Source organism: Lucilia cuprina, chromosome 6 (genome assembly GCF_022045245.1).
Source record: "Lucilia cuprina isolate Lc7/37 chromosome 6, ASM2204524v1, whole genome shotgun sequence".
Lineage (NCBI taxonomy): Eukaryota > Metazoa > Arthropoda > Insecta > Diptera > Calliphoridae > Lucilia > Lucilia cuprina.
Genome location: NC_060954.1, coordinates 9,086,109 through 9,103,098, shown reverse-complemented (window position 1 = coordinate 9,103,098; position 16,990 = coordinate 9,086,109). Strand labels below are relative to the sequence as shown.

General features: G+C 31.6%; 4 protein-coding genes across 5 annotated transcripts; 2 read left to right on the top strand and 2 right to left on the bottom strand.

Annotated features, from left to right (window-relative positions):
• Positions 1-28: 28 nt before the first annotated feature.
• On the bottom strand, positions 29-12,841 carry LOC111683217. The gene is made up of 13 exons (XM_023445270.2): positions 12,564-12,841; positions 12,229-12,376; positions 11,886-12,164; positions 11,501-11,831; positions 11,358-11,429; positions 6,671-7,811; positions 6,277-6,610; positions 5,949-6,080; positions 3,525-4,749; positions 3,326-3,459; positions 2,919-3,247; positions 2,723-2,852; positions 29-1,521 (listed from the first exon to the last, which is right to left on the bottom strand). The coding sequence occupies exons 1-13, from the start codon at positions 12,716-12,718 to the stop codon at positions 196-198; spliced, it is 5,736 nt and encodes a 1,911-aa protein (XP_023301038.2). The 5' UTR covers positions 12,719-12,841; the 3' UTR covers positions 29-195.
• On the top strand, positions 4,956-5,665 carry LOC111683218 (ubiquitin-fold modifier 1). The gene is made up of 2 exons (XM_023445271.2): positions 4,956-5,112; positions 5,230-5,665. The coding sequence occupies exon 2, from the start codon at positions 5,236-5,238 to the stop codon at positions 5,491-5,493; it is 258 nt and encodes an 85-aa protein (XP_023301039.1). The 5' UTR covers positions 4,956-5,112; positions 5,230-5,235; the 3' UTR covers positions 5,494-5,665.
• LOC124420919 lies at positions 8,434-11,015 on the bottom strand. The gene is made up of 5 exons (XM_046955377.1): positions 10,813-11,015; positions 10,569-10,746; positions 9,540-10,504; positions 8,785-9,470; positions 8,434-8,721 (listed from the first exon to the last, which is right to left on the bottom strand). The coding sequence occupies exons 1-5, from the start codon at positions 10,866-10,868 to the stop codon at positions 8,456-8,458; spliced, it is 2,151 nt and encodes a 716-aa protein (XP_046811333.1). The 5' UTR covers positions 10,869-11,015; the 3' UTR covers positions 8,434-8,455.
• Positions 12,842-12,979: 138 nt separating the features above from the next.
• Positions 12,980-15,273, top strand: LOC111683210 (CAAX prenyl protease 1 homolog). 2 transcript variants are annotated; one of them, XM_023445262.2, is made up of 3 exons: positions 12,980-13,110; positions 13,165-13,302; positions 13,847-15,273. In XM_023445262.2, the coding sequence occupies exons 2-3, from the start codon at positions 13,210-13,212 to the stop codon at positions 15,110-15,112; spliced, it is 1,359 nt and encodes a 452-aa protein (XP_023301030.2). In that variant the 5' UTR covers positions 12,980-13,110; positions 13,165-13,209; the 3' UTR covers positions 15,113-15,273. The 2 variants fall into 2 exon arrangements, with proteins under 2 accessions (XP_023301030.2, XP_023301031.2); XM_023445263.2 differs by having other exon boundaries at positions 13,060-13,110; positions 13,183-13,302.
• The last annotated feature ends 1,717 nt before the right edge of the window (positions 15,274-16,990 follow it).

Below are 16,990 nucleotides of genomic sequence, written 5' to 3'. Positions count from 1 at the left end.
TACATTTCCATAAATGAAACAAAATCTATTTTACGGAAGTCCAACTCATAAAACAAGTTTATTGTTAAAGAGATTTTTGTTTAAGAAATATAGGCATAATAGATATAAATAGAATAATTTGTGAGAAAATTTCTTAAGCGCTAAAACAAAACTAATATTAACAATTAACAAGCATTTAAAATACAATTCACGGAATTATTTTCCTTGCAATTTCGAGAGGAAATCCATTAAGAATTGATGTCGTGAGGTGATTTCAAACATTGTTCGATTGGGCAGTTTGTCGGCAATACGTTGATATAATTCTTGACGACTCTGTGAGCCTAATTTCATTTCGATAAGTATAATTTTATCCTCATCTCTGGTCCAGGCGGCATTTAAATTTAAAACTGTATTGGGTTTTTCAGTTGAGGTTTTTGCCGTTTCTTTGCTATGTGCTTCCGTTTCACTAGCCTCTGTTGCTGCAGCATTTGGAGTTGTTGGTTGAGTAGCTGGCTTTGGTGGTGGTGTAGTGTTATAAGCATCTTCTTCATTGGAATCGGTTTCCATGCGTAGACAAGGAAAAGGGCTAGGACTAAGCGCTGGCTCTTCATCCAGAAATTCCATATCTTCTGCCGATTCTTCTTTAACATTTTCGCATATTGCTGAGGCCGTTACATTTTCCGATGACTGCAAAGAATTCTTAGTTCTAGCCACAATTTGTATTATCTCCTTGGAATCTATTACTTCTTCGGTATTTTCCGCTGTTTGCGTTTCTTCACCAATTAAGGTTTTCAAACGTTTGGCACATTGTATAGCTGAACTTGTCTCGTGTATAACAACCATGGGTTGTACCGAGGTAGCTATAGATCTTATTGTCTTTTGACTACTGTTATTTAAAGGAGATTTTGTTTTTTTACTAGGAGATTTTCTTTTTTCCTTGGAATTAATCGGCGAATTACATACAGCAGCCGCTAATGGGGACATTACGTTCGCTTGATTAGATGAGCTGTTTGTTAGAGAGCTTTTACGTGGTGATAATTTCACTTCATCATTAAAATTTAAAGAAGTCTTTTTAGCATGTGGATGATGTGACTGAAAGGTGTTACTTAAATTGGGTGTACTGGTGGCATTGGCCGCAGCATAACAGGTGGAACTATAAACCGAGGGATTTAAACGATTGGCATGAGCTCTTAAGCTGGCCTCATCACATAATTCCACCGACGAACAGCTATCCTCTTCATCGGCTGTAGTATCAATAACTAAAGCTTTTGAGACATCTTCCTCTTCAGATTTGTCTTGATCATCACTTGATGGAGGCTCTGCGTTATTGATGTGAGTGTTAGATGTTAAGTCTGCTGCCGCTTGTAGACGTTTTTCACCATGTTCTCGTATGCCATGAACACAGGCATTCTGGGATGATGTTGCTGAAGATGATGTGGTGGGTTCAGTCGATATCGGTTTGTCCTTGTAAGTTGCCGCCATAAAAGACAATTTAGCGGGTAATAACATTTTGGAACCATAGAAAATGCGACCATTTATGTACTGAAATCCAAAAAAAAGGAATATTGTAAAATATATTTTCAATAGAAAGTGGACATAACTTTAGATTTAAATATAACCAAACAGTGGTTGTTGTGGTAACAGGTTGGTTGTAATTGGATGTTCTTCCCTGGGGAAAGAACTTCTGGTTGATACAGCTGTTGCTGAATTGACAATCTTTGGCCGATTGAGAATCGGAACGTTCCGGAGTGGAGATCAAAAAGTAGAACGTGGGCAAACAGTGGTCAGCAACTGGCCTTATTTCTAGACAAATATAACCAGAAACTGGCCTTATTTCCGGAAAGCAACTGTACTTATTTCTCGACAGAAATATGACCAAAAACTGGCTTTATTTCTAGACAGAAATATGACCAGTTGGTTGTACAGTTTGGCTTTAATTGGATGTTTTTCACTGGGGAAAAAACTTCGGGTTGGTATTGCTGTTGCAGTGTTGACAATCTTTGACCGATTGAGAATCGGGTCCTTCCGAAGCGGAGATCCAATTGTCGTTGGAACGTGGTCAAACGGTGGTCAGGTGGAAAGCAACTGTGCTTATTTCCCGACAGAAATATGGCCAGTAACTGGGCTTATTTCTCGACAGAAATATGATCAGTAACTGGTCTTATTTCTCGACAGAACTATGATCAGTAACTGGTCTTATTTCTGGACAGATATATGATCAGCAACTGGACCTATTTCTGGACAGCGACTATGCTTATTTCTCGACAGAAATATGACCAGTAAATAGACTTATTTCTAGACAGAAATATGACCAACAACTGGCTTTATTTGTGGACAGCAACTATGCTTACATCTCGACAGAAATATGACCAATAACTGCCCTTATTACATGACAGAAATATGACCAGCAACTGGCTTATTTCTGGAAAGCAACTGTGCTTATTTCCCGACAGAAATATGACCAGTAACTGGCCTTATTTCTAGACAGAAATATGACAAGCAACTGACCTTATTTCTGGACAGCAACTGTGCTTACTTCTCGACAAAATATGACCAGTAACTGGTATTATTACTAGACAGACATATGACCAGTAACTGGCCCTATTTCTGGACAACAACTGTGCTTATTTCTCTACAGAAATATGACCAGTAACTGGCCTTATTACTAGACAGAAATATGACCAGCAACTGGCCTTATTTCTGGACACGAAAACTGATATATAGGATAATCTTAAAAACTTACCCTCAATTGACAACTTTGCTGAGCATCATTTGTGGGGGAATCCATTAAGTCTGTTACTGTCTCTACATATTCAGCCGAACGATTAGTTTGTTGATCCTTAAGATTTATATGTTCCGGATTGGCAAATAGTCTGTTAATATAAAAAAAATTCCATACGTTTAAAGAATGATTAATATTTCTATATAAAAAAATTTACCTTTCTGGCGGAGTGTTTTGTGGAAATTGTTGCATAAACCAATCGATTAAAAATTGATTACCCTTTAATAAGGGTATAATTTTCGATTCCACCTTTTTCATGGTAACATCAGGATCTTCTGCCAAATCATTTAAACAATTATAGATTTTACGTATTTGTGCAGGTTGTTTATTAAAATAAATATTTAATTTATTTATAAAGGTGGTCATGTTGTTGATCATGAAATGCTCAAAAAATTTGCCAATTTCGGCTGCTTCGGAGGGCAGCAGAAAAGTGAGAAATACCTGAGCCAGCTCGGGATGATCGGGTAGAAAGAGTTTTTCTAATTTCTATAAGAAAAAACAAAGAAAAAAGAAAAAAGTGTTAATTCTTTTAAACTTTCGATTTAACTGAAGATAATAACTTACATAATATAAATCTGAAACTTTATCCTTTTTAGGATCGAAAGCTTTCAGTATGGCATTGAATTTTTTACAGTCTTCAAGTTTATTAGAGGCTTTAAAAGCTTCTTCCACTTTTTCATAGAAATTAAAGGCATAAACTGTAAGAGAAAAAACAAACACTTTTATTAAAACACAAATCAATATAAAAACTGAAAACACTTACTAGCATCTTTACGATTTGCCTCTTCTGGCGTATCGGGCAACAGCATGTGACGAAAATTTTCCTCTTGACGATTTAATTTTCTCACCTGACGCACAGACGAGGGACTATTATTATCATCTTCTGTATTCGAGTTACTACTGCGGGCACGTTTCAGTGAAGAGGGGCTATTATTTGCATTGTTGGCCATTTCGTTGAAAGTTTTAGCACAAATAGACTTTAAGCTTTTTAAAAGATTTGTATACAATTCTAAAGCTTTAAAGTGCCGATAATAATTGTTAATTAAAGGAGAATCTTTATACTTTGCGAGTATTCTATCTAAATGTAAAGAGTAGAGGGTAATTAATTCCTCACAACGTCTTTGGATATGACGTTTTTCGCGATAAGCTGAGGCCTTTTGTTTGATTCTTTTATGAAGTTTATGAGTTAAACAGATTTTTTTAGATGTTCTAAATTTATGCCCGAACTTTTGCGATTGTTGGAAATGACCAGCGACTGGTTTGTGTTGTTCAGCAAGAGGAGGAGAGGCAGGAGGAGAAGTTGTAGTATAATTTATGTTTGTAGGTGAGGAGGATCTACTACAATTTCCGACTGGAGAAGGAGCAGGAGAAGTAGTTTGAATTTGGCTCGTTTCCGCTTGGCTAATCGTTGAGTCAAAGGCCGGCTGTAGAGTTTTAGTCTTCCAATCGAAATTGTATGTTATAACTGGACATTCAGTGTTTTGTGACAAATCGATGGTACTATTTATAGTAGAATCTGGTAGGCTGTTATTACTAGTATTATGATTAGTTACAATAGATTCCTCAACGTTTGTGGAATTCAAGTTATATTTAGAATTGCTTTTAGGTGATGATCCTATTACTTCTGCAGTATACGAGGGAGCTGTTAATGCCGGCAGGGTGGTATTTGAGGATGTAGAGGAAACATCTAAGTTATTGCCATAGACATAATTAACATTAATGGTTAATGATTGAGGTAAACATCTCCTTTTTGCTGTTGGCTTAGAATTTGTTATTTTTTTACGTTTTTCTGCAGTATTTGTTTCAGCATCAATTGGAGTTGTATCACTTGTTTCAGCAGGATCATAAATAACATCGGGTATATCTTGGCCCACAGCTTCTTGCACAAATTCAAAGAATGAATTTCTAAATGCGTCGGACACTTTGGGTGAACAAGTTTTACGTGATTTTTTCTTTTTAGTAGCTTTATCTTTAGGTGGCTGGTTTTTCTAGAGAATTTACACAAACAAAAATATTGTTTTTTTGTTAATATTTCTTAAAAAAATTAGTAAATTATTAATAATATAGAAAAATTTTTATAATATTTAGCTATAAAGAAATGTAAACATTGCTAAATTGTCCCAAAATTATTGAAATGTCAAAATTAAATAACATCCCTGTTTTTTTCATTTTTGACATTTTGTTTTACATATGACAACTTTCTAAAACAATAACATCTTAAACAATCACAATAGTCTTTACCTTATTGAAATTATAAGGCAGTGTTTACTAAACTATAAAAAACTAAAAATTTAATAAAATATTAAATAAAATACATACAATTTAAATAATTTATAAACCTTAAAGTACAGGTATTTATCAAATAAGTATATTTATAAAAATTATGTTTTCAATTAAATATTAACAATGAAAAAAAGTAAAAATTTGACCACGTCACTAACATTCCTTTACTTTTTGTTGTTTGCTAGCCCATCATGTCGAAAGTTACCTTTAAAATCACTTTAACTTCGGATCCTAAGCTACCTTTTAAAGTTTTAAGTGTTCCGGAGGGAACACCTTTCACTGCTGTGCTTAAATTTGCTGCTGAAGAATTTAAAGTGCCTGCTGCCACTAGTGCCATTATTACCGATGATGGTATTGGCATTAGTCCTCAACAAACCGCTGGCAATGTCTTTTTGAAACATGGTTCGGAATTACGTTTAATACCTAGAGATCGTGTCGGTGGTTTTTAAGTATTTTGTACAATGTATGTCATTAAGTAAATGTTTTTTTTTATATTTAATGATTTTTTTTGTAATTTAAGTTTTTTTTCTAAAATCCATAAAATTGAAATAAAAGTGAAAATATGTGAACACTAATAAACAAGTATTCATTAACCCTAAAACGGTACAGTTAATAATTCGAGTACATGTAAAAGTTTGGATTTTTTTTATAAAAAAGAAGTGTGGATCAGTTGCTAAGTCATGTTTGTGTCTGATAATAACCCAAGAAATAAGGCCAATTGCTGGTGATATTTGCGTCTAAAAATAGGGTCAGTTGCTGGCCATATTTCTATCTAGAAATTGAACCAGTTATTGACTACATTTTTGTGTAGTTTAAGTGTTATTTAATGACCCTATTTCTGAGTTGTAATGGAGCCAGTTATCCAGAATTGTAATGTAATAATAAAGAAAAGTGACTCACTTACCTTTTGTATATACGTTTGAAAAACTACTGGCAATTCTGGTATACGATCCTTAGGGGGTAATACAACATTATTCTCAAAAGTCCAGATAGGATCGTGATCCACCGGAGGAGCTTTATTATGTTCAAAAAAGTACTAAAAAGGATAAATAACATTAAAAAAAAGAAAATTAAAAAACATTTTAAGAAAAATTGTAGTCTGGACTTTACGACCATATATTAGAAGGTTGTGGATGGGATCATTACAAGGAACAGACGTACATTATCTTAAAATTGTTTTAGAAAGATATTTTCTATTGTTTTTAAGTTTGACAGTGGATTTTATTTATTACCTTAATCGGATTATAGTAATCAACTTTTTGTAAATGCATTATATGATCCCAAATGCGTCGTGGCAATTTGCCACATACAGTATCTCTAGCCAAACGATTACAGGCCACTCTTAAGGGGGTAGTCTTATAGGAAATTTTCTCTTTTTTCTCATAGATAAGCTGTAAATGCTTTTCCAAACCCATGGCTATAAGATAAGATTCTACTGGTGAAAAAATAGGATTTGAAGGTTTTCCCGAGAACGGTAGACGCGGCAAATACTGAGGATACATAAAAACTGGCGAATTGAGGTAACAATCTAAAATGCGAGGATGAAAACGAGTCGAATGACGGCTCCTAGAATAGCGAAAGTAATAAGTATCTAATTAGTTAGAATTGTACTCATTCCCTACTTACCCCATTAAACAATTTTCATGATGTAAAAAGTTCATTAATTCTGTATTTTCAGGAGTATCCACATCCAGTTCTTTTTGCCAATTTTGTATGAGTTCTATGGCCGGTTCTAAATTCCATACTTGAAAATTAATATTTTCCTTAGATTTCTCTTGTAAATCTAATAAAAGTTCTTTAATTTTTGGTGCTAATTTCCACAGTTGTGGATGACAATAGGTTTGTACAAAATTTTGTGTTAATTGTTGTATATGAATTCTCAATTGTTGTTGCATTAAATCGTATTGATATCGTGTAAAACCGGTATTAGTATTTTCGGCAGTTTCCGCCAAAGAGCTATCAGTTGTTGTACTGGAAATTTTATTATCTTGGGCATGTTGTAAGTTTTTAAATTTATCAATATATTCGTTAATAATATTACGTTTTAGCTGAAGAAAACGATCACATCTAGTAGTTTTATTGTTTTTTTCATTATTTTGTTGTGTAGTTTGTATGGGTGCTGTAACAGTTTCTATATTTTCGGGATTTTCGACAACCTTGGCCAATTGATAACAATTTGGTTGTCCCGGTACGGGTACAGCTATTAATTCTAATTGTGTATTTAAAGTGCTTGAAGCTATGATTATGGTTTTATTATGGTTATTTTCCATATTATTATCATGAGTTTGAGCTATGGGTATTAGGGCCATACTATCTGTATTAAGATTCGTATAATCTATATTTCTATTATCTGTTTGTTTATTATGTGTAGAGGATGGTGTTGACATAACATCCGGCTGAAAGGAATAATCATGTTGATTATTTGTAGAAGTTATTACATTTGTTTCAGTCTGGCTGTTTAAATCTTGTGTGTTATTTAGTGTATTTGTTTGTGTTGGCGTTTCGGTCAACATTTGATTTTGACATTCTTGCTCATTTTCAAAATTTAATTGTCTGGAGACTTCTAAATTACTTTCTAATCTTTCTGGTGTAGTGTGCGGTGTATTGAGTTTATCTTCCTGATAGCTTAAGAGAAATTTACGTGGTGTCTCTAAGTCAATGCTTTCCATAGATAAACCTTCGGTCATTAGGCCATCATATAGTTCAGCCACCAGTTCAGATAGTTCTTTTTTCGAGATATTAACATCTCTTAGTTCTTCGGCATCAACTGAGAGGGTAAAGAATGCATAAAAAAGTTTAACAATTCGAATTTTTAGTTTAGTATGAGTTTTTTTTTACTACATACTTAATTAAATCTTAAAATCATTCACAATAACGTTTGTTTACCTTTAACATAGCGGAAACTTAAATGTCTTTTTTGTTTACATTTAAGAGAATTTAGAAAACTCAAACTCTCTCAAAATCTCACGAAAAGTACCGTTAATAAATAAAAATACTTTTTTACATCCTTAACGAAATCTTAAAATCATTCACAATAACGTTTATTTACTTTTTACATAGTGAAAACTTAAATGTCTATTTTGTTTACATTTAAGAGAATATAGAAAATAAAACAACAAACACTTTCAAAATCTCACGAAAAATACCGTTAATAAATAAAAAAATACTCTTTTAAAAGAGATTTACTTTAAATTTTATTTACTTCCGGTTTCAAATATGTTTACATTGGAATTCAGGGTTTAATTTTTTTTACCTTTTAAAGCTAAATCTCACTACACTGAAACAAATTTTGCTTTTTTAATATAGAGCTTAATTAAATTTTATTAAAAAAATATATATATATAAAATAAATATTTACAAAAAATAATTAAATAAATTTATTTAAAAAAATATAAAAAAAAAATCCTAAAACTATTTATTTAAAATATGATTCTGATAAAATATCAAATTACCAAATTGTTCATGAGAACAATTTGTTAATAAACTATTTCTTAAAATTTTCATTAAAGGAAATAAACGTAAAACACTCGAGGGAGAAGGTATACAGGTATTATAACGATAGAATAAACGTTTAATGGTGGGATATTTTTGTAAAGACATTAAAGTATTATCAATATCAGCTAAATAAGCATCAATTTCTAATTTTAATGAAACTGGTAAATGAGAATCTTCATTAACTGTAAATAAATAGAAAAAATTACATTTTTATTTTAATATTTTATCATTTTATCAAAACTTACCTTTTTCGGTGCCATCACCAAAATCAAAAAAATCTAAAGCTGTTGTATTACCGCTTAGGCTATTTTGTGTTTTATCTAATTGTTGTGTATTATCTGTTTGTTGCTCACCTTCTATATGATAGATTTTGCCATATTTTAATAATAAATTTCTAGCTTGAAAATTAAAACATAACACTGAATCCTGTAAACCCATTAGAAATCTTGTTTTAACTGGGGGATATGTAATAGCTGCTATAATGGCTTCTGATTTACTTTCGTTTAGCTCATAATACGTTTTAAATTCTGTTAACAATTGTTGTTTTAATTTCAGAGAAACCTCTTGCAAATGTTTAAGTTTTTTACTATTAACCAATCTAGTTAATTTCCATTTAAGCGTAACGAGTGTGGGCAAAAAACAACCATAATAATGATTTTGATGATTATCTAAAAATTCAAATGCTGCATGAAAGGGCTCATAGATATCTGCTAAATCCTCTAAATAGTCCAACTCGTTGGTAGAAAATGAAGGTTTTTTTAAGTAATTACTTATGTCTGTAAGGTGAATTTTGTTTAAAAGTATTTTCTTAAGAGATTTATAGAGAGAGGTAAGATAAAATATATTGGGTGCTGTTAAAGGAGCATTCAAAGTGCCATCAAATATTTCTTTAAACTCTTTAGTAATACAATTTTGCCAGATTTGACAACATCTATAAAAGAAATTTAAAAAAAAAATTATAAATATTTTTGATTTTTTTCAATTTTCAAATTTAACTTACTTTTCCATACATTCCACATGCAGTTTTTTCAAGTTTTCATTTAAAAGTTTATAAAAATCTTCACTCCATATTTTATTTAGTTTTAATAACTCCAATTCAGCAGTTTTTATTTCAGTATTATAATTAAAACTTAATAGTTTTAAATCTTCTTGTATTTGCTTGTTAAAGAAACAATTCTCTGTTGTTACTTCACCATCCAAACTTAATATTTCCGGCTTTAAGCCCAGAACTTTGAATTGTTTAGTAAAATTTTGTATATTTCCCGTAATAGAATTAACAATGTATTCCTTTTGAAAACCATATTGTAATAAAATTTCATTTTGTAAAGTTGTTAAAGATTTTTCTTGCAAATTATTTGTACGCTGGCAGGCTAGTAAAGCCATTTGACGTTGACACTGCTCATCGATCCAGTGACAAGCTAAAGCCAAATAATAACACTCTCCATAAGACCATACGTCCGTTGTAAGGCATATGTAAACTTTACTATGATTAAAATAATTAGTCAACTCTAATTGTTTGTATTTGCACTCTTCCCGTATAGTTTGTTCATAACATTCTGGACTTTTAAGTTGTATTGGTAAATCCATAAACTCAAATAGTTTAAGAAAATAACGATCCTCTACTATAGATAAAGGTTGCTGAGTGGCTACCAAAAATTGTAAAATATTACGTTGAAATTGTTCTTGAACTTCTTGCTGTTGTAAAATATTGTCTTTTATATGAGGATTACCAGGATAAGGACTGGTACGTTGTTGACCATAGGTTTTATCGGATTTTTTAATTCTAGTGCCAGTACCACATTCTTGTTTTTGTTTGAGAAACTCTTGGTATACTTCCGGATGTCTAGCTTTTAAATGACATATAAAATTAGAACTCACTTTAAGGGAGCCTTTGATTTTAACGCCACAAGTGTGACAGGTGCTAACAATGCCTGTATACTCTTTCTGATGATCAGTCTGAGCAGTCTAAAATAATAATTATACAAAACATTAACTATAACATGCTACTTTTATTATTACTAAAACTTACCGCATGCTCTATGTAGAAATATTTTCCGGAACAAAATAGTATTCTATTACCCAGTCTTAGATAGACTGAAATACTATTACCATCTAATGTTTTAATATTAGTTAATATTCCTAGTGATTCATTTAAATAACTGGGATCACTTTGTTCATCATCTTTGTAATCTTGATAATAGCTGGAACTATTAATAAGTATAAATTTCCATAATTAAATATGAATAAAGTAAAAATTTTTTAATAATACTTACAAATTGCTACTATCATCGTATTCATTTTTCACTTGAAATTCTTCATTTAACGACATTTTGCACAAATCACTTTTTAAATATATAATTCATAAATATATTTACATTAATTTTTTAAAAAAATTACTAATTTATATCTTTAATTACTTTTTTGATGTAAAATTTCAGAAAAAAAACAAATTTTTTCTTGCATTTAATTAAGACAGCACTATTGTGAATGTTAAACTATAAACAAAACATAAACAAAAGGTTGCCAGATGGGTCACAATTAAAAGCGAATTTGTTGTTCATAATAAAGAATAATTTCTTTTTATATACTAAAAAATACAATTAATTTTCTTATTCATTTTACTTTCTTGTTTTTAATTAATATTTGCAACAAAGTTTTAGTAAAAGTAAAACTTTTTCCCCTAAAAGTCCAGTAACTCTGTTTAAAAACATAAACAGTAATTCTGCCAAAACTTTTATTGTGAATGATGGGTAGGTCAATCATTAAAATACTTGCAAATTAACCCACAAATGTGTTTAAATATAAATAAGCAACATACCTGGCTCTTTTTCGGCTGCCACATATTCTGGATCATTAATAGGATCATCATCATCACCTACTAAACTGTTATCTTTAATTAAAGAAAAAAAAAATAAAGCATTAATTTACTATTCGCTTAAAATAAGTAATAAAAAAACTTACTTAAAGGTTTAGAAAAGTCATTTAAAAATTGCATCCAATCTTTATCCAAAGGCTGTAAGTCTGAAACTTCTAAAGGTTCCTCTACATCCGGAGGAACAAATTCCGATTGTAAATCTTCTATGGTAGTCTGTTCTAAACATAATTTCGATCTCGTTCTGGTAGCTATACGCAATTCTTGCGTTAATTCTTGGGTCTTCTTACTCAAGGGGACTTTAAAGCAACCATCGTCGGTCAGTTTTACCGGAGAATCTTCATATTGACTGGCTGGAGTTTGAGGTGTACGGGGATTTGATTCTAAGTCAGAAGCCGTGGTATTGGGATCATCATCGGACTGTAACAAAAAAAATGTTTAATATTTTATAAACTTTCAACACAAACTACTTACAAAATCTTCCTCTTGAAATACATATTCCTCATCTTCTTCATCAGAGTGTAAATCTTCCTTAATAAGGGAAGCTATTTCGGGTTCCGGCACTTTGAGTGAAGGCAATTTTAAAATGGGCGTTTTATTTAGTTCTCTAGCTTTGGCCCGTGTTAATTTTGGTACTGATGTATTCTCAGTTATTAAAATGGCTCGTTCTTCATGGCTTTTTTTCTCACGGGCTAATTCATCTTCTGCTTTTAGTGTGACCAAAGCTAAAATGTGTTCATTTTTAACAAATTTCTGAAATTAAAAAAATTATTATATTAAACATGAAAATAGTTGTTAAAAGATTTATTGTAAGTACATGCAGTAATTTCATCATTTCATCGTGAGTTAAGGAGTTGGTACGTGCAACTTTACGTAGCCTTGTCTCCAAAGCAGCAGCATCTTCCAAGTCACAATCTTCAAATTCAGATTCCAAATCACTAAAACGCACCACATCACAGCGTTTCCTAGAAATAACGATGTTAAAGAAATTAAAAATTTGTTTTGTAAAATAAATTTGACAAAATGAAAATGTACTTGTGTAACCACCAGCCCTTTTAAGGGTTAATTGCCAAAAATAGCAGCAGTCTGAATAGTGGCCTTAATGATTTCTTTTTATTCCAATAATTTGCTGGCAAAATAAATTACACTTACCTTTTTCGTGATTTTCCTGAACTATTACTACCATTACTTTGATTTAAAACTGAATTTGTGCCTGCAGCACTACTGCCATTGCTATCCTCGCCTTGGGCTGAAACCACTGCTGAATCCTTGTCACTATTACGTTTTTTAGCTTGATTTTGTGGCATTTTCAATTAAAATTATATTTTTTCATACAATAACTTCAACATAAACACTTGTTTAATAATTTTCTTTTAATATTTCACATATAATTGTTTTTTCATTTACATTTTATGCGAACTGAAATTTTGTAAACAATAGAAAACTGCAGATGTTTTGCTAAATCGTCATAAATAACAATAGTCAAATGACAAACGGCAGCCATTGGCCGTTATTACACTACATATACAAAACACAATGAAAATAACAGCTAAAAACTATTGTGAGTTGCTTACGAGTATTGACAACTCTGTCAAACACGGTGGTGTCAATTTTTCTTTTATCCGGCATTTATATTAACAAAAAGCTAGCAGCATATATATTTTTGCACGAAAAATATTTATAAAATTTAATTTGTAAAGTGAGTATATAATAAATTTTATTTATATTTTATTAATTATTTGTAAACTTTTAGGTGTGTTTGTTTTTTTAGAAGGACAAGCATTTAGATCACTAAACGATGACTTATTCCGAAGCTGATGTGGTGCTTTTTAGCATATTGGCTTTATGTATTTTAGAGAATTTATTTGAAATTTATTTATCTTTACGTCAGGTGAGTAATTTTTTTAACTACTTAGCAATTTTGTTTTTATTGTTTTTGTTTATCAGAAGAAAGGGGTTTACATTAATTGTTTTAAGTTTTGTTTTTGTTATATTTCACCGAATTTGAGGTTAATTTTTTTGTTTATTAATTAAGTCTGTTAAATGCTAAAAGTTCATTTTATGTTCTATAAATAATTAGACAAATTTGTATGCAGATCCATTTATATAGGGAGTAGGAGTTGATTGAAGTGCAAGATATATAGTATAGTTGTTGACTAGACTATAGTTTGTACTGCAGTCTATGCTTTATTCTAGACTATAGATTAGATTATAGTCTTATCTATATAACAGACATTTATCGAGACTATAGTCATCTGAACTATCGATTTTGCTATAAACAGACTATAATCAGGTCCACACTAAAGACTATACTATAGTTTTAACTACCGACTATAATCCAGACCATAGAATAGATTATAGTCAGGATCATAGACTAGTGTATAGTCCAGACTATATACTTGAATAAAAACAAATCAATTTTCTCTCATTTCCAGGTTAAAGTTTATAAAAATGCCAAAGAAGTACCCGCTGAACTGAAAGAACACATGAATGATGAAACTTTTCACAAGGCACGCGTCTATGGTCTGGACAAAGAACAATATGGCATTTTTAAGGATCTCTTAATGGATGTTATAATTGTTCCCCTGGAATTATATTTTGGTCTCATTGCCTATTTCTGGCAAAGTGCTATACAAGTGGTGCAAAAACTGAATTTAAATGCTGAAAATGAAATCGTAGTTTGCTGTTTCTTTGTTGTCATTCTCAGTCTGTTTGGCTATGTTAAGGACTTACCATTTAAAATCTACAGTACTTTTGTTTTGGAACAAAAGCATGGTTTCAATAAGCAAACTCCTGGTTTCTTTATTTGGGATCAAATCAAGGGTTTGTTGGTTAGTAATATCTTTTCGGTGCTACTATCGGCAGCTGTTGTCTTTATTGTGCAATGGGGTGGTGAACATTTCTTTATCTATTTGTGGGCCTTTGCTGGTGTGGTATCCTTGGTGCTGTTGACCATTTATCCCATCTTTATTGCTCCTTTGTTCGACAAATACACTCCCCTGGAGGAGGGAGAATTGAGAACTTCTATAGAAAAATTGGCAGCTTCATTGAAATTCCCCTTAACCAAGCTATATGTTGTAGAGGGTTCCAAACGTTCTTCGCACAGTAATGCCTATTTCTATGGCCTCTGGAATTCCAAGCGCATTGTTTTGTTTGATACTCTATTGCTCAATAAAGGCAAAAAGGATGATGCCGATATTAAAGAAGAAGACAAGGGCAAAGGCTGCACTAATGAAGAAGTATTGGCAGTTTTGGGTCATGAATTGGGTCACTGGAAATTGGGCCATGTTACCAAAAACATCATCATTATGCAGGTGAACTTACTGCTTATCTTCTTTGTTTTCAATTACTGCTTTAAATATGCTCCCTTCTATGAAGCTGTGGGTTTTGCTCCTGGTGTTCGCCCCATTCTAGTGGGTCTCTTTATTGTACTCACTTATGTCATGGCTCCCTACAATGCCATACTCGGCTATGCCATGACCATGCTCTCCAGACGTTTCGAATATCAAGCCGATGAATTTGCCCAAAAACTCGGTTTCACCGCTCAACTACAAAAGGCTTTGATTAAGCTTAACTTAGACAATTTAGGTTTCCCCATACACGATTGGTTGTATTCTTCATGGAATCATTCTCATCCTACTCTATTGCAGCGCATGCATAGACTTGAAGAATTGGAAAAAGCGGAGAAGAAGACAAAGTAATTTATTTTTGCTGAAATACATTTCGTAATTTTAGGTATCTTCTAGTTTTTGTTTTAAATTTTGAAAAAAAAAACACGTTTGGCGTTTTTTTAATGCAATTATGATGAGATCATATGATGTCGGATCAGTTGAAGTATATATTCATTATTTTATTATTTTTTTATATAAAAAAGAACTTTTATTTAAATAAAATATTATTGTGGTCATAATCCAAAAAAAAAAAAAAAAAAAACGTTCACACAAATGAAGATAAATTATATTTGTTTTTAATTGTATTAAAAATTTGATTGGAGAAGATAAGCTTCCGTTATAAAAAATAGTTGTAATCCCTTAAAAATCGTAATTTTAATCGAAAATCTGAAATTGGAGACAAATTCTCAATATTTTCCTTTGAATTTTTTTACCGAAAATATAAAATCGGCACTGGACTATTGACCAGACTATATAAACCATAAACTAGAGTATAGATTAGAGTACAGACTGGAATATAGAATAGCCTATACTGCAAACTTGGCTATAGACAAGACTGTATACTACGCTATAGACTAGACAATACACTAGACTATAGACTAGACTATAGACTAGACTAGACTATAGACTAGACTATAGACTAGACTATAGACTAGACTATAGACTAGACTATAGACTAGACTATAGACTAGACTAGACTATAGACTAAACTATAGACTAGACTATAGACTAGACTATAGACTAGACTATAGACTAGACTATAGACTAGACTATAGACTAGACTAGACTATAGACTAGACTATAGACTAGACTATAGACTAGACTATAGACTAGACTATAGACTAGACTATAGACTAGACTATAGACTAGACTATAGACTAGACTATAGACTAGACTATAGACTAGACTATAGACTAGACTATAGATTAGACTATAGACTAGACTATAGACTAGACTATAGACTAGGCTATAGACTAGACTATAGACTAGACTATAGACTAGACTATAGACTAGACTATGGACTAGACTATAGGCTAGACTATAGACCAGACTATAGACTAGACTATAGACTTGACTATAGCCTAGACTATAGAGTAGTCTATAGACTAGACTATAGACTAGACTATAGACTTGACTATAGCCTAGACTATAGAGTAGTCTATAGACTAGACTATAGACTTGACTATAGACTAGACTATAGAGTAGTCTATAGACTAGACTATAGACTTGACTATAGACTAGACTATAGACTGGACTATAGACTATACTATAAACTAGACTATAGACAATTTATAATCGACCCAAACCGAAGAAAGTGAAACTCATAATTATCATTATGAATAAGAGAAAAGAATTTCAACTTACAAAAACCAAGTAAGAAAACCTATAAGAAAAAAAAGGATATTAAGCAAGAACACAACAAGGCCAACAAACTGGAACTCAACATACATACATACTATACAATCCAATGAATTTCATTAAATCTACAACACAGAAATTAAGAAAAGAAAAATTAAAGTATCAAACACTAGTCAAGTGTAAAAATAGCAAAGTTAGCAGAGTATTTGACTGACTGGCTGTGAACAGCAGAGGTTTTGCTGAAAGCAGCAAAACAGCAGCAAGCCATATTCAAACAAAACATATAAATATGACCAAGAGACTTTCAACTCATTTACCTGATTTAAATTTTACTATTATAAATAACACAGGATATTAAAACTCTAGGCCCAGGCTGGCATACTGGCACAGCATGCATTGCGAGTACAAGGATTAACAAATTGCGCTGACATTATACTTGGCAATGATACAAAAGATTTTCATATGAAATGATAACAAAAAGGACCAAAGAAATGTACAACAAAAGGCATAGGCAACAAACATGATTATGAAAAAATATATATGTATGTA

Bases quoted from the DNA above. Each gene is read 5' to 3' on its own strand.
- LOC124420919 (XM_046955377.1), bottom strand. From the start codon at position 10,868: ATGTCGTTAAATGAAGAATTTCAAGTGAAAAATGAATACGATGATAGT. The intron at 10,505-10,568 runs GTAAGTTTTAGT...TTATTATTTTAG, and splicing joins ATTTCTACATAGAGCATGCG to ACTGCTCAGACTGATCATCA. The intron at 8,722-8,784 runs GTAAGTTTTGAT...ATTTATTTACAG, and splicing joins TGGTGATGGCACCGAAAAAG to TTAATGAAGATTCTCATTTA.
- LOC111683217 (XM_023445270.2), bottom strand. From the start codon at position 12,718: ATGCCACAAAATCAAGCTAAAAAACGTAATAGTGACAAGGATTCAGCA. The intron at 6,081-6,276 runs GTAATAAATAAA...TATCCTTTTTAG, and splicing joins ATTACTATAATCCGATTAAG to TACTTTTTTGAACATAATAA. The intron at 1,522-2,722 runs GTAAGTTTTTAA...TTTGGATTTCAG, and splicing joins AGCAAAGTTGTCAATTGAGG to TACATAAATGGTCGCATTTT.
- LOC111683218 (XM_023445271.2), top strand. From the start codon at position 5,236: ATGTCGAAAGTTACCTTTAAAATCACTTTAACTTCGGATCCTAAGCTA.
- LOC111683210 (XM_023445262.2), top strand. From the start codon at position 13,210: ATGACTTATTCCGAAGCTGATGTGGTGCTTTTTAGCATATTGGCTTTA. The intron at 13,303-13,846 runs GTGAGTAATTTT...TCTCATTTCCAG, and splicing joins TTTATTTATCTTTACGTCAG to GTTAAAGTTTATAAAAATGC.